This window comes from Salvelinus fontinalis, chromosome 33 (assembly GCF_029448725.1).
Source record: "Salvelinus fontinalis isolate EN_2023a chromosome 33, ASM2944872v1, whole genome shotgun sequence".
NCBI lineage: Eukaryota > Metazoa > Chordata > Actinopteri > Salmoniformes > Salmonidae > Salvelinus > Salvelinus fontinalis.
In genome coordinates, this window is record NC_074697.1 from 46,068,637 (window position 1) to 46,085,092 (window position 16,456).

The 16,456-nt window shown below is 43.1% G+C and overlaps 1 protein-coding gene across 1 annotated transcript in view; it reads left to right on the forward strand.

Moving 5' to 3' along the window:
- The first annotated feature begins 333 nt into the window (after window positions 1-333).
- The window catches only part of LOC129832386 (prostacyclin receptor-like), a 54,450-nt gene continuing 38,327 nt past the window's right edge, over window positions 334-16,456 (forward strand). The window contains exon 1 of the mRNA XM_055896409.1: window positions 334-1,887. Coding sequence (XP_055752384.1) covers window positions 1,060-1,887 — 828 coding nt within the window. The 5' untranslated portion in view covers window positions 334-1,059. The remainder of the gene's footprint in view (window positions 1,888-16,456) is intronic.

Here is a 16,456-nt window from a genome sequence, read left to right on the forward strand (position 1 = left end):
ATTTTTTTTAATGTAGGCTATATAGTACGGTATGGTTCGTCACTGGGTTTATTGAAGGTGGTTAGAGAAAATGAAAGAGGAAAAATATTTGTGCCATATGCAAATTATGAAACATTTGAAAACCTACCAAAATCACCTCGAAAAGCGTATAGTCTTTGAAACATGTAGCATTTCTAATAAGTTATATGACCTAAAGCAGTACATTTAACAGTCTCGGGGACTGAGAGCGAGAGTGAGAGAGAGAGAGAGAGAGAGAGAGAGAGAGAGAGAGTGTGTAGGCAACGCGTGGGCGAGAGAGTGCGAGAGAGAGAGAGAGAGAGAGCGGAAAGTGACACATGCACTACCCGCTCTTTATCATTAGCTGTCAGACAGATGCCTGCGACAGTCGGAGAGTTAGAGTTTCGGAGGAAGGACAACGGGGACTATAGAACAGACTGATCAAAAGATATGGAGTGGCAGTCGATTTTTGTCGCCAATTGAGACCCGTTTGGTAAGAGTTGAGCTTGTCTCGTTCCTATACACAGTGTTATTTACTACTCATTAATGCCAATATCGTTTGAACTGCTCTTGCGCAATGGAGCCCTAAATAGTTGCATGTTTTCTTTAAAAAAGAGAACCGTTTTATACCTTGGAGACTTTGGAAACTTTGCAGAAAAGCAACAAGAGAAATGGAAGCAATTTGGGGGAAATCCACTGAATCACAATGATTCAACAATGTCAGCCCATTGGTCACAGACGTCAGTTCAATGTCTAATTTTGAGTTGTCAACTAACTTGAATTCAACCTGAAATCAACCAAACATGTCACCATGTCATTGGATTTAGGTCAAAAGTTGGGTGGAAAAAAATAGTTTCCCAGGTTGACTCAAGGTCATCAAATTAACATTTTTGCTTGAAATGAGTGGAAAGAATGTTGATTCAACCGTTTTTTGCTCAGTGGAATGGGTCTTAACACTTACCATAGCCCTTTCTGCTGCCAAACAAGGGTGACTTTAAGAGGTTGAGGCGGCACACCACAAAACTGACAGCCTGACACACACACACACTGAGCCTTCGAGTCATGCTGTCGAACGAGAGCTGCGAGAACAGCACCCATATCCACACGGACGGGAATCCGGTGGTGAGCACGGTGATGTTCATCCTGGGGGTGATGGGGAACTTCATCGCCCTGGCCATCCTGGGTGTCCACCGGAAGGAGCGGCGCACCAAGTCCTCCGTCTTCTGCATCCTGGTGACGGGACTGGCCCTCACTGACCTGCTGGGTACCTGCTTCCTCAGCCCCCTGGTGTTTGTGTGCTATGCCCGCCAGCGGTCCCTGCTGGGGCTCACTGGGGACCAGGGACTCTGTGGCCTCTTCGCCTTTGCCATGACCTTCTTCGGCCTGGCCTCAATGCTCATCCTCTGTGCCATGGCCGTGGAGCGCTGCCTGGCCATAAGCCACCCCTATTTCTACTCCAAGTGTGTCCGACGCAGCTTCGCCAAGGTGGCCCTCCTGCTTATCTACGTCTTCACCTGCGCCTTCTGTGTTTTGCCATTCTTCGGCTACGGCCGCCACAAGCAGTACTGCCCGGGCACGTGGTGCTTCATCAAGATGGAGGCGGTGGGCGAGGGGGCGGACGAAGAGAGGAAGGTTCTGGCATTCTCGCTGTCCTACGCCTCGGTCATGGCGCTGCTGATTGTGGCGGTGTTTGTGTGCAACGGGTCGGTGATCGTCAGCCTGTGCCGGATGCACCGCAGCCAGATGACACGCCGTGGTTCGGTGGTGAATGGCGGGAGGAAGAGGAAGATGAGTCTGGGCTGGTTCGGACAGGGGGAGGAGGAGATGGACCACCTGATGCTGCTGGCCTCTATGACGGTCATCTTCGTTGTCTGCTCCTTGCCGCTCACTGTGAGTTGACCTCTGACCTCTCTCTCTCTGACCCATATCCCTGGGTGTTTGTTGTTGTGTGTGTTCATGTATGTGTGTGCATACGTGTGGCCCCAAGCTATGACTGACCCACGTTCTGTGACTTATCTGCGACTCAAACTCTGTGTGACTCACTGTATTTACTCACTTTTCCTGTGACCGAGTGACCTCTTTCTCTTTTTGTGTCTTCAATTGTCTTATCCTCTCTGTCTGGATCTCTCTGTATGTGATTCTGTCTGATACCTAAGTCATGACCCTAGAGTACACTGTCATACTGTGGCTATTAGACATTAAAAACCACTTTGCTCAGCTCCTGATCTCTCTCTATACACACGTTCTGTGTAAACAATGGCATGCTGTGCCATCTCGCTCACTGTTAGATCGCTTCAGTGTCTTGATATTGACGTGAAAATAAGAACCACAGTGCTTTTGAGGAAGTATCAGATGTGGGAGAAACCTTTGTTCCAAGGAAGAAACTGTTTTAAAAAAACAAGTGGGCCTGTCTCTTCTCCTCTATTCCCAATGGGGCCGTCCCTTATGACATATCCAATGCCCAGAGAGGTTTGGTTGCGTAACCAGACCGTCATTTGGATTGTAAATAAACCCGACCGTTGATGTTTTGCCTCTAATTGAGAGGTGTGTGCTAAACCTGCCAGCCCTGGAGGACTGGATCTGGCCCCTCCCTTCCCAGAGGGCTGTGGGGCGGGTCTCTGCTTGTGGGTGCTGTTCAGTGGGTTTGACATCGAGCTGGGGAGGCACCCTCCTGTCCCTGTCCCTTCTGGCTGTTACCACACACACACACACACACACACACACACACACACACACACACACACACACACACACACACACACACACACACACACACACACACACACACACACACACACACACACACACACACACACACACACACACACACACACACACACACAGCAGACATACACACACAGACATACATATGGACATTTTTTTAAATACTGTTAAAGTGAGGGTTGAAACCAAAACAATCTATGTTTTGCTGAAAGTCACTGTTTGAGTGTAAAGATATAAGCCTGCTATCCTTGATTACAAACGAAATAAGCTTGCCAGTTTCCTTTGATTTAAGTTCAATTATTGATTTGTGCTACTAAGTACAGTTGAGTAATGACATTCCAGTTGCCAAAGTAGTTAAAGAGTAACTCCAAGGAATGAGGATGATTGACTGTAATGTCAACTGTTGCCCTTTTTCTTTGAGTCATTCCATACCAATCTTCTCCCCGAGGTCTCTCTGCTGCCTGTGGGTAATACTCCATGATGAGACAGAAAGATGACAGAGCGGTTTTTAAGGAACTGTCTTGTTGCAGTCTGTCAGGATCTGTGGTTGATACCTTAGGGAAATATGCAGGCACGTCCAGACTCCTGAGTCACTTCTTGGACCAGACGGTGTCTGTGGGTGTAGAATTTCCTCTAGCCTCCAGCAATGATTTGGCATACTTGTTGAAATTCAAATCTAACCAAATACTACTAAATATGTAGATAGAGTCAGTTTGATTCATATGCAGATGGTAAGAAAGATTACCCTGCAGGTTGGGCCTGGGCCTATGATACCCGCTAACCCCCCCCCCCCCCCCCCCCCAAAATATAAAAAGGGAACTCAGTCTGGGTCTCAACTTACTGTTGAGGACCTCGTGCGCCATCGTGCATACATCTATTTTGTCCCCCCACACCAAACGCGATCACGACACGCAGGTTAAAATATCAAAACAAACTCTGAACCAATGACAGTAATTTGGGGACAGGTCGAAAGCATTAAACATTTATGGCAATTTAGCTTGTTACCTTGCACTTGCTAGCTAATTTGTCCTATTTATCTAGCTTGCTGTAGCTAGCTAATTTGTCCTGGGATATAAACATTAGGTTGTTATTTTACCTATTTTAAGGTCCTCTACTCCGACAATTAATCCACATGTAAAAACGGTCAACCGAATAGTTTCTAGTCATCTTTCCTCCTTCCAGGCTTTTTCATCGTTTAACTTATATGGTGATTGGCATCGAAACTTTCATAGTATTACCACCACAACCGGCAACAGTTCGTCTTTCAATCACCCACGTGGGTATAACCAATGAGGAGATGGCATGTGGGTACCTGCTTCTATAAACCAATGAGGAGATGGGAGAGGCAGGACTTGCAGCGCGATCTGCGTCAGAAATAGGAATGACTTCTATTTTAGCCCTTGCCAACGCAGCCTCTCGTTGACGCCCACGAGCAGGGTGGGTGCAATAATTGAATAGCATAGATTCCTAAATGTATTTTGCAACGCTCGGCGCACGCGACGCGAGCGGTGTAGTCAGGGTATTAGAATAGTCGAATATTCAAGGTGCAAATTTAGTTGTGCATCAGCAGTTTCTCTCTTGTTTCTCTTGACAGTCATTCAATTAGACGTCAGCTAACAATTGTTAGATTGGTAAGTTAGTCTAGCCAGCTATCTAAACTTGTAGTAATCATGGCCTAATACCGACCAGGCAAGCAGGGCACGTTAAGGCCGTTAATCTGGTGATTAATTGAATAGCCTGTTATTAAGGAATCCCCCAACTGACTGACTCACACACCACCTAATACATGCCATACTGCGTGTGTGTGTGTGTGTGTGTGTGTGCGTGCGTGCGTGTGTGCGTGCGTGCGTGCGTGCGTGCGTGCGTGCGTGCGTGCTGTGCTGTGCTGTGCTGTGCTGTGCTGTGCTGTGCTGTGCTGTGCTGTGCTGTGCTGTGCTGTGCTGTGCTGTGCTGTGCTGTGCTGTGCTGTGCTGTGCTGTGCTGTGCTGTGCTGTGTGAATGTGACTATGAGTGGATTAGAGCGAGGTAATAGAGGAGTGTGTCTAGGATGAGACGAGTGCAGTTCAGCACAGTGCATGTCAATGCAGCAGTCTCTCTCTCCTCCCAGCTAAGCCCTGCTGCTTTGCCTACAGCCCCAGACCTGTAGTTAAGATGCGGGTTTAGAGTGTAAGACTGCTGGAACGTGATGGAAACCTGAGCAAGAGGAGATGCAGGATGGAAGAAAGAAACGACTCTAGTTTCTATAATTCCCTCTTTAATATGGTCGAGTGGCAATGGGATAGAGAGTCTAGTTTATGTAATACACTTACCACTCCTGTCAATACTGAGCACACATACAGTACAGTACAGTCCACACACACACACACACTTAGACTCACAGGCACGCCGCCGTCTCTCTGTCCAATTCTTATTAATGGAATGCAAACACGTTGATGTAACACTATACAGTAGAGCACAATGCCAGGCGCTGAAGAATAGATGCTTTTTCTGACAGCGGTATGCTTTCAGCAACGCCACAAGATCTAGTGAGGCTTGGCTGGAACAAGTGCATATGAGCGAGATGGAAAGAAGAGATAAATATGGTCCATTTGGGCTGATAAGGGGAGGATGTGTTAGCTTTCAATCTGTCTACTCTGGAAGGAATGGATAGGGTGAGGGAGAGGGAGGGAGAGGGAGATTGATAACCAGAAGAAGAGGAGAAGAGATGAGTAACCAGCTGGACTGATGCTGCTTGATACAGTGTAGGTAGGTCATATTCATGGAAAAGGCTCTGTGACAACTAACGTGAAGTTTGCAGAAGCATATCAAATTTGGTGTAAAATGAAAGCTAAGAGTCAATTATATATATATATATTTTTTTATGAAGGCATATATCAATTCTTCAAACATTTTCCATCCTAAAAATTAGGAATAAGAAAAGGCTTTCTGGTCAAACGGATGGAAAAGGGGTATTTGCCTTCTGTAAGTTTAAGAAATGTTGCCTAGTGTCTCGTCATTCTGCCACCAAAAATATTGAACGTTTACAGAAGTACCAAGTAAAGGTAGACCTACCGATTAGTTAGTGTTTTTACTGAAAGCAATTTGGTTTATGATTTTATTTAAGTGATTCAAATGTGTCATTCGGTTCCCAAATCGGTAACAGAGTGACCAGAACATCTGTAACAAAATGACTGCAACTGAATTGGCTACAATGGGAATTCATAGTAGTCACCAAGTTACAAGGTACAGTACAGCATAAAACAAGTAGAGTATAGGACAATACAGTAAAGCACACTAGAGTACAGTATTATTTAGTGTACTGTACTCTACTTAACAATACAGTACTCTACACGGCTGTGCTGTGTTCTGCTGTGCTGTACTCTACTCTACTGTGCTAGTCTGTGATGTCCAAACGTGTCTATGATTATAGTCTAGACGTCTATGATTGGTACAGACTTGGTCCATTCCGGACCAACCAAATTTGGTCTTGTTTGGGGGCGGAGCTCATTAGAATAATAGCCAATGTGTAGAATAATACCCAAGCATGAGGATATTACATTTGTCTACCTTCGTGTACCTATTCAGGATATCACCATGAAGAGAATGACATTCATAATTATGCATTTTTTGTATAGTACAGATCAGGGACCCATGATGTCATTCTGTTACCATCATTCTGTTATTGCAGAGGTGTTACACTCGTTCCATGGAGGGCCTAGTGTCTGCAGGTTTTTCCTTTCAAGACCTAGACAACCAGGTGAGGGGAGTTCTTTACTAATTAGTGACCTTAATTCATCATTCAAGTACAGTCGTGGCCAAAAGTTTTGAGAATGACACAAATATGAATTTCCACAACGTTTGCTGCTTCAGTGTCTTTAGATATTTTTGTCAGATGTTACTATGGAATACTGAAGTATAATTACAAGCATTTCATAATTGTCAAAGGCTTTTATTGACAGTTACATGAAGTTGATGCAAAGATTCAATATTTGCAGTGTTGACCCTTCTTTTTCAATACCTCTGCAATCCGCCCTGGCATGCTGCCAATTAACTTCTGGGCCACATCCTGACTGATGGCAGCCCATTCTTGCATAGTCAATGCTTGGAGTTTGTCAGAATGTGTGGGTTTTTGTTTGTCCACCCGCCTCTTGAGGATTGACCACAAGTTCTCAATGGGATTAAGGTCTGGGGAGTTTCCTGGCCATGGACCCAAGAAATCAATGTTTTGTTCCCTGAGCCACTTAGTTATCACTTTTGCCTTATGGCAAGGTGCTCCATCATGCTGGAAAATGCATTGTTTGTCACCAAACTGTTCCTGGATGGTTGGGAGAAGTTGCTCTCGGAGGATGTGTTAGTACCATTCTTTATTCATGGATGGCAAAATTGTGAGAGAGCCCACTCCCTTGGCTGAGAAGCAACCCCACACATGAATGGTCTCAGGATGCTTTACTGTTGGCATGACACATGACTGATGGTAGCGCTCACCTTGTCTTCTCCGGACAATCTTTTTTCCGGATGCCCCAAGCAATCGGAAAGGGGATGCATCAGAGAAAATGACTTTACCCCAGTCCTCAGCAGTCCAATCCCTGTACCTTTTGCAGAAATCTGTCCCTGATGTTTTTCCTGGGGAGAAGTTGCTTCTTTGCTGCCCTTCTTGACACCAGGCCATCCTCCAAAAGTCTTTGCCTCACTGTGCGTGCAGAGGCACTCACACCTGCCTGCTGTCATTCCTGAGCAAGCTCTCTACTGGTGGTGCCCCGATCCCGCAGCTGAATCAAGTTTAGGAGACGGTCCTGGCGCTTGCTGGACTTTCTTGGGTGCCCTGAAGCCTTCTTCACAACAATTTAACCGCTCTCCTTGAAGTTCTTGATGATCCGATAAATGGTTGATTTAGGTGCAATCTTACTGGCAGCAATATCCTTGCCTGTGAAGCACTTTTTGTGCAAAGCAATGATGACGGCACGTGTTTCCTTGCAGGTAACCATGGTTGACAGAGGAAGAACAATGATTCCAAGCACCACCCTCCTTTTGAAGCTTCCAGTCTGTTATTCGAACTCAATCAGCATGACAGAGTGATCTCCAGCCTTGTCCTCGTCAACACTCACACTTGTGTTAACGAGAGAATCACTGACATGATGTCAGCTGGTCCTTTTGTGGCAGGGCTGAAATGCAGTGGAAATGTTTTTTGAGGATTCAGTTAATTTGCATGGCAAAGAGGGACTTTGCAATTAATTACAATTCATCTGATCACTCTTCATAACATTCTGGAGTATATGCTAATTACCATCATACAAACTGAGGCAGCAGACTTTGTGAAAATTAATATTTGTGTCAATTTCAAAACTTTTGGCCACGACTGTACAAGGGTGGAGCGGAAACCCGCAGACACTTGGTCCTCCTTGGAATGAGTTTGACAGGTTTTATCGGATGTTAATCCACTTCACTTACTGTAGTTCATTAACCAAAATAGATTTTTTCGAACTCAAGGTGTCATATCATAGCGGACACCCCATTCTTTCTGCAGACATTTTTGAACCTTGATTCGTAGTAAATATAGATATTTACAGCATTTTTGGAAAACGTGGTCACATAAAAAACTGAGGGAGATTTTAGTGTCATTCTGTAACCAAACTTTACATCTGCACAGTGCAATTGTGGTTAGAATAAGTCTTGTTCCCCAACACTAAATTTAATCCAGACAGAAAATGTGGTTGTTTAATTAACATTGCAGGCTCAGACCAGTGTTTGATGATGGAGTCTGTAGGTATTTATAATATTTGCTTTGTGGTTTATTGAGGAGGGAGTTTTTCAGGTGTGAAAAGGTGAAAGGTACAACAATGTGTAACATAACAGGACTGCAGACATTGCACCAGCTGACAAAGTTCCCTTTTAGACTTCTTTTCATGTTTCAATCTGGAGGCTACTTCTCAAATCTGACTCAAGGTCAGCAGCTATGTGCAGTATTGTAATTTGTTGGTCACTGGCAGACTATTTACCTAGGCCTCTCAGCGCTGTCCATATGGCCTTCAGTTCCCTTTCACCCTGCTTTGATTTACATCCTGCGTGTGGTTGCATAAAGCGTTTGTGACACGGAGCAGAATAGATTGGTATCGTTAAACGATCGCCCTTGACGCTCTGAGGGCTATTGTGCGTCACTGTGGCCGATCTATCACTCCGAGATGTGACTGTGTTTTGGGATAAGGTTGTGTGTGTGTGTAATACATCTGTCTGATGTGTATAAGAGCTGAAGTCCTTTTCTCTGGTGAACATTCGATGGTCTGATGCTTTTATCGATTTGATTTTATTCAGACCCCTTTAATTTCTTCACATTTTGTTGTGTTGCAAAGTGGGATTCAAATGGATTTAATTGTCATTTTGGTCAACAAAATACTCATGTTAAAGTGGAAGATGATTCATATTTTTTAAAGTTGAATATAAAATGAAAGAAATAAAATAGAGTCGTAGCATTAGTATTCATTCTCTTTGTTTTAAGCAAGCCTAAATTAGTTGAGGTGTACAATTTGGATTAACAAATCACATAAAAAGCTACATGGACTCACTCTGAGTGAAATAATAGGGGTTGACATGGTTTTTAAATGCTATGTGGATTTTTTAAAAGAAGTCCCATACCAAGGATAATTTTTCTATTTGATTTTGAATTTTAATTTAAAAAAATACAAAATACAGAGAATGCCAAGAGTGTGCAAAGCTGTTATGACGGCAAAGGGTGGCTACTTTGAAGAATCTCAAGTATATAATATATTTATTTAGATTTAATATATTATTTGATAGTTTTGATGTCTTCACTATTATTCTACAATGTAGAAAATAGTACAAATAAAGAAAAGCCCTTCAATGAGTAGGTGTACTAAAACTTTGGACTGGTACTCTACTTCCATTCATTTTTTCCAACTGGTACCGGGGGACATTCAGACGAGTATTGTGAGGCCTGTGGGCATCCTAGAGCAAAACAACATATTAGTGTGTAGGCCAAAAGGTTCGGATACTACAGACAGAAGTTGGGAAATTGGCTGTACCGACTTCAGACGAATCCCATCTTTCCATAGAGAGGTCATAATAGTTTGTAGGCCAAAACGTTCGGACGCTTAAGGATGTTTTTCAGAGAAGACCGATTTTTAGTGATGTCTCATGGTCTGACAAACACCGCTCTAGCTCTGTCCCCTTTCAACGCAGATGCGGAAGTGCGACATCGGCGGACGTGGTGGATTGAGACACATGCAAAAAAACACATCTGTAGCTTACAAGAATGTAATGTCTGAATGTAATTCAGACCCCTTCCCTTTTTCCACATTTTGTTATGTTACAGCCGTATTCTAAAATGGATTAAATAGTTTTTTCCACTTAATCAAGTATTCAGACACTTTACTCAGTACTTTGTTGAAGCACCTTTGGCAGCAATTACAGCCTTCAGTCTTTTAGGTATGACGCTACAAGCTTGGTGCACCTGTATTTGGGGAGTTTCTCCCATTCTTCTCTGCAGATCCTCTCAACCTCTGTCAGGTTGGGTGGGGAGCGTCGCTGCACAGCTATTTTCAGGTCTCTCCAGAGATGTTCAAGTCTCGGCTCTGGCTGGGCCACTCAAGGACATTCAGAGACTTGTCCCGAAGCCACTCCTGCATTGTCTTGGCTGTGTGCTTCGAGTCGTTGTCCTGTTGAAAGGTTAACCTTCACCCTCAGTCTGAGGTCCTTAGCGCTCTGGAGCAGGTTTTCATCAAGGATCTCTCTGTACTTTGCTCCGTTCATCTTTCCCTCGAGTCCCTGCCTCTGAAAAGCATCCCCACAGCATGATGCTGCCACCACCATGCTTCACCGTAGGGATGGTGCCAGGTTTCCTCCAAACGTGACGCTTGGCATTCAGGCCAAATAGTTCAATCTTGGTTTCATCAGTTCAGAGAATCTTGTGTCTCATGGTCTGTGAGACCTTTAGGTGCCTTTGGCATACTCCAGGCGGGCTGTCATGTGCCTTTTACTAATGAGTGGCTTCTGTCTGGCCACTCTACCATAAAGTTCTGATTGGTGGAGTGCTGCAGAGATGGTTGTCCTTCTGGAAGGTTCTCCCATCTCCACAGAGGAACGCTGGAGCTCTGTCAGTGACCATCGGCCCTCCTCCCTCGATTGCTCAGTTTGGCCGGGCGGCCAGCTCTAGGAAGAGTCTTGGTGGTTCCAAACTTCTTCCATTTAAAAACAATGAAGGCCACTGTGTTCATGGGAACACAGACATTTTTTGGTACCCTTCCCCAGATCTGAACCTTGACACAATCCCGTCTCAGAGCTCTGCGGACAATTCCTTCAACCTCATGGCTTGGTTTTTGCTCTGACATGCACTGTCAACTGTGGGACCTTATACAGACAGGTGTGTGCCTTTCCAAATCATATCCAATCAATTGAATTTACCACAGGTGGACTCCAATCAAGTTGTAGAACCATCTCAAGGATGATCAATGGAAACAGGATTCACCTGAGCTCAATTTCGAGTCTCATAGCAAAGGGTCTCAATACTTATGTACGGTAAGTAAACAAGGTATTTCTGTTTTTTATTTTTAATACATTTGCAAGAATTTGCCATTGACACAAAACATGTAAAACTAAATGTCGGGAAGACCTGGGAGATGCTATTGATGATGATGAATGGATACAGATATGTTAGAATGCCCAGTCATGTTCATATAATCTCAGACATCAATTTATGCAGTTCAAGACCATCCATAGAGGGAAGTAACTGCCCGTGAAACTGATATATTAATATTATGCACTCAGAAATTGTATTATTCTGCTGTAGGTGTAAAGCACAAAAGGGGACATATATATATATTTATTTTATTTATCTAGCCAAGTCAGTTAAGAACAAATTCTTATTTATAATGACAGCCTACCTGATACCATATGTTGAGGTCTTGTGTTGAGGTCTGGCTGAATTCTGACAAAGAGGATGTTCTTTTATCTCAGCATGTCTACGGATTCTGCCTTCTCCCTGTTTTTATTTGCTTTGAAATGTTGATAGACTGTTATCAGAAGAAACTGTGTAACCAAGCATTTAAAGTGGCTAATAAATGCATTGCCATTCATTGGAAGGTTGGTTATCCTCCCACAATTTATGGAAGAAATGTCAAGTTATGTACAGTATCACTAGATTTGTTTCAAGATTAAGGTTATACTGTGCAACATTCTTAAGGTCTGGAAGCCTTATGTGGAATACTGTACGACAAAAGGAGTTTGTATTGAAAACATGCTCACGTCAAGGGAGATTTAGGCAATCGCTAGCTGCTGGGCTGCTCATTCCTGGCCCTGGGAGTCTGCTGTACTGTTGACAGTCTGAAACACCTGAAACCAATAATGTTTCACTAAGATTTTAAAGCTGAGAGGGGTGTGTTGGGTTGGGGCGCTGCAGGGCCGTGGACCCCTCGGGGCAGGACGAGGTGACCCAGGTGTATTGTGTGCAAGTAAAAAGAGCTCTACAGTACTATTAGGCCTATGATATGAATTATATGGATGGTGTACGGTTTCTGTGTGTTAATGTGTAGGTGTATGTGTATGTTCAACTTTTGTTTTCCCTTGAGACATAAAAAAACAACATGGGTAGGAAGTTGTGTAGGGGGCTCGGGTTGGCTGGGCAGTCTGACTGAAATTTGATATAGAGCAGGTATTCCCAAACTGAGGGGTACACACAATGCCGTCGGGGGTACCCCAAATAAAAATGTGATTCACATTTAAAATATATATATACAGTATATATATTTTAAAAAATAAAATCATTCTTCACATTTTCAAACAGTCCAATTATATTTTCCAACGGGGCTAAACATTTGGGTGAGTTTTTTTCTCGCCTAAGTAGCCTCGTTTCACTGCCAAAAATCAAATGAAACCATCTAGTGTTGTTATTTTGCTGAACACAATGTCAAATACAGGAAGCCTAGTCAACTAATTAACATCCAATCACATTAACCGTTACTCTCTCGCGGGAATACCACTAACTGTCCGTATGTAGCCGAACATAGCTGCTGCTGATGGCGCAAAGCCATGACAGGGAGACATAGTGGAGTGGTGACGCACGTGCAAGCAGTTGCTCCCGACGCCACTTGGGTACACTGCAGCATCCACCTGACAGCTTAATGCCTGACGGCTTAAAGACGTTTTGAACACTACAGTGAAAATGGTTAACTTTGTTAAAGCAAGGCCCCTGAACTCTCGTGTATTTTTCTGTGCTATGCAATGATATGGGCAGCGACCATGTAACACTTTTACAACATACAGAGGTGTGCTGGTTATCAAGGGGCAAAGTATTGACACATTTTTTTAAATTGAGAGACGAGCTTATAGTTTTCTTTACTGACCACAATTTTCACTTGTCTGACCGCTTGCATGATGACGAGTTTCTCACACGACTGGCCTTTCTGGGTGATGTTTTTCTCGCCTGAATGATCTGAATCTAGGATTACAGGGACTTTCTGCAACTATATTCAATGTGGGGGACAAAATTGAGGCTATGATTAAGAAGTTGGAGCTCTTAATCACACAGGTCTTTCCATCATTGTATGATTTTTTTGTGTGCAAATGAACTCAAGCTTACAGATGATGTCAAATGTGATATATCGAAGCACCTGAGTGAGTTAGGTGCGCAGTTACAGAGGTACTTTCCCAAAACGGATGACACAAACAACTGGATTCGTTATCCCTTTCATGCCCTGCCTCCAGTCCACTTACCGACATCTGAACAAGAGAGCCTCATCGAAATTGCAACAAGCGGTTCTGTGAAAATTTGAATTTAATCAGAAGCTACTGCAAGATTTCTGGATTGGGCTTCGCTCAGAGTATCCTGCCTTGGCAAATCCGCTGTTAAGACACTGATTGATGCCCTTTGCAACCACGTACCTATGTGAGAGTGGATTCTCAGCCCTCACTAGCATTTAAACTAAATACAGGCTCAGACTGTGTGTGGAAAATCATTTAAGACTGAGACTCTCTCCAATACAACCCAACATTGCAGTGTTATGTGCATCCTTTCAAGCACACTCTTCTCATTAACCTGTGGTGAGTTATTCACAATTTTCGATGAACAAATAAGGTTTTATATGTAAGATGGTTAAATAAAGAGCAAAAGGATTTATTATTATTATTTGTGCCCTGGTCCTATAAGATCTCTTTGTCACTTCCCACGAGCCGGGTTGTGACAAATTCACACTCATTCTTATGTTTAATAAATGTATCGTATAGTGTGTTTGTGTGGCAGGCTTACAACGATGGCAGAAAACAACATTTGAGAGTGCGCTGACCCTGGTGCTAGAGGGGGTATGCAGCTGGAGGTTGAACATTTGAAGGGTACGGGACTATAAAAAGTTTGGGAACAACTGGTATAAAGCACAGTGGTAATGCATTGGGTATTCAACAAACATTTGGCCGTCTTTTTGAGTGGGTGAAAATAGGTTCTCATCAACGTATCAACCAAGTATTACCCAATTCTCCACGTTGAAATGACATGGTGAGCCCACAATCAAGACATCTTCATTTTGTTATTTGTAATTAATTCGGACAATTGTCTATAAGAAAATGTGGATTAGGTTGTGTAGATCGGTAGGAAAAGTGTAATCCTTTTGAGATTGAATTTTAAGGCAGCAAAATGTGATTAGTGTGCAAGGGGTGTGTAGACGTTCACTAGCGACTATCATCTCGAGGTAGTGTGTGTGTGCGTGCGTGCGTGCATTGCTGCATGCATGTTCACCCACTAGTTAGTCAAATTGTGATTAGTGTAATTCACCCACATGAAAAAAATCATATAGTATACTATGGTAGAAATACTATAGTATTCACTGTAGTGTTTTTGAAAAGTTAAGTCTGCAAATGACATGACTGTAGTGTCGTTTTTTTTTCGAACTGTAGTATGCTGCAGTATTCACTGTATTGTTTTTGAGGAGTGTAGCACATTTTCCATAACCTGTAGGACAGAGCCTGGATAGGTCAGAGCTTCTGCTCGTTTCTATAAGCTAAGATAACCTCTTCTCCCTCAGTCAGTGTGATAAGAGGTTAAGAATCATGCAAGTTGATCATAACAAACCCTTTTAAGTGTGAAAGATGTGGGAGTGCAGCACTGCGTGGTCCTTTGTTTTGGTCTGTGTGCTATTGCTCAAAGGCACATTTAACAGATTTTTCACCTAGTCGGCTTGGCAACCTTTCGGTTACTGGCCCAACGCTGTTAACCACTAGGCTACCTGCTTCCCCTGCTGCATACCTTATCCTGCTGTTGTCACAGTTCCGCATGTCTAGTTTGGAGTCTTCCGGAGAGTAGATGTGCTCTGCGAAAGAGATAACAAACCCACTTCCATGACCTCTCCCCCTGTTATTTCCTTACTATATATGGTTAACACATGCCCATTCATCTGACAGGGCCAGACTAATAGCCTGCCTGTAGCGTGCCTTGCACCTCATTGACCCTCAACCCTATCCCTCCCCCGTACGTCCCCTAACCACCCTCTAGGGAACTACCCACATGGAAAAATACTATAGAATACTACAGTACTTGCTATAGATTTCTATAGTAAACTGCAGTATACTGTAGAATACTAAACTACACTGTAGTATCCCTCGATAATGTGTAGTACTTACTATAGAATGTTGTAGTATACTGTAGAGTACTACAGTATATACTACAGTGTTATCTGGAGACAAAAAACACTAGTAAATACTACAGTAATGTCTGAAAAAATACTACAGACACCAAAAATACTACACTTTTTTAAATTATAGTAAATACTACAGTATTTGATTTGCATATACCATGCCCATTCCCCTCCACCATATCGCAGTTTGTGACACCATAAGTAAGAAACCTACATGTCAAGTGTAGGCCATATTGTTTTCCCCACAGATTATTGAAAATGTGGTCTTTAACTATTTCTCCAGTAGGTTTCCTGAAGGAGAAAGCCTCCACTTCTGTGTCAAAAATGTTTTAAAAAAGACTATAGTATATACTACGATCTGCAAAAACACTACATTAATTACTGTAGTATAAACTACAGTTTTCTTTTACTACAGTGTTTATACTAGAGTTAACTGCGTATATATTTTTCTTTATTTAACCAGGCAAGTCACCTAAGAACAAATTCTTATTCACAATGACGGCCTAGGAACAGTGGGTTAACTGCCTTGTTCAGGGGCAGAATGACATCATTTTACCTTGTCAGCTCAGGGATTCGATTTAGCAACCTTTCGCTTACTGGCCCAATGCTCTAACCACTAGGCTTCCTGCCGCCCCTAAATATACTACAGTCAATACCACAGTAGAGTCAGCAAAAACACTACAGTGAATACTATAGTATTTATACCATGGTATACTATAGTATTTTTTTAGTGCGGGTGAAGCATTAGTCAGGGCGCTTCAGGTTACTCATCAATACAGAGATCCAAAGAGGGCAGGGTTGAAATTGGGAAAGAGGGATATGGGATCAGTGATTCTACTTCCATAACACTTTAGTGTACAGTAAGCACAAAAGTGTTGAATTGTTAACATTGGCACCTACATACGCAAAACCGCTATCAACATCGGTCCAAACCACTATTTAGGGCCCAGCCAAAAGATGCTTTGGTTGAATGACTCAGGTTCTAGATTGACATTTCGTACTTTGCCTTGCTCAGCAGTATAATATTGACCTGTTCTTCTGCAATTATATGTCTGTGACCTCCGTAACGTTCAAAGGGTACGTTGTTAATGGCTTTTGCAATGTTCCAATGAATGTTCCGTTGT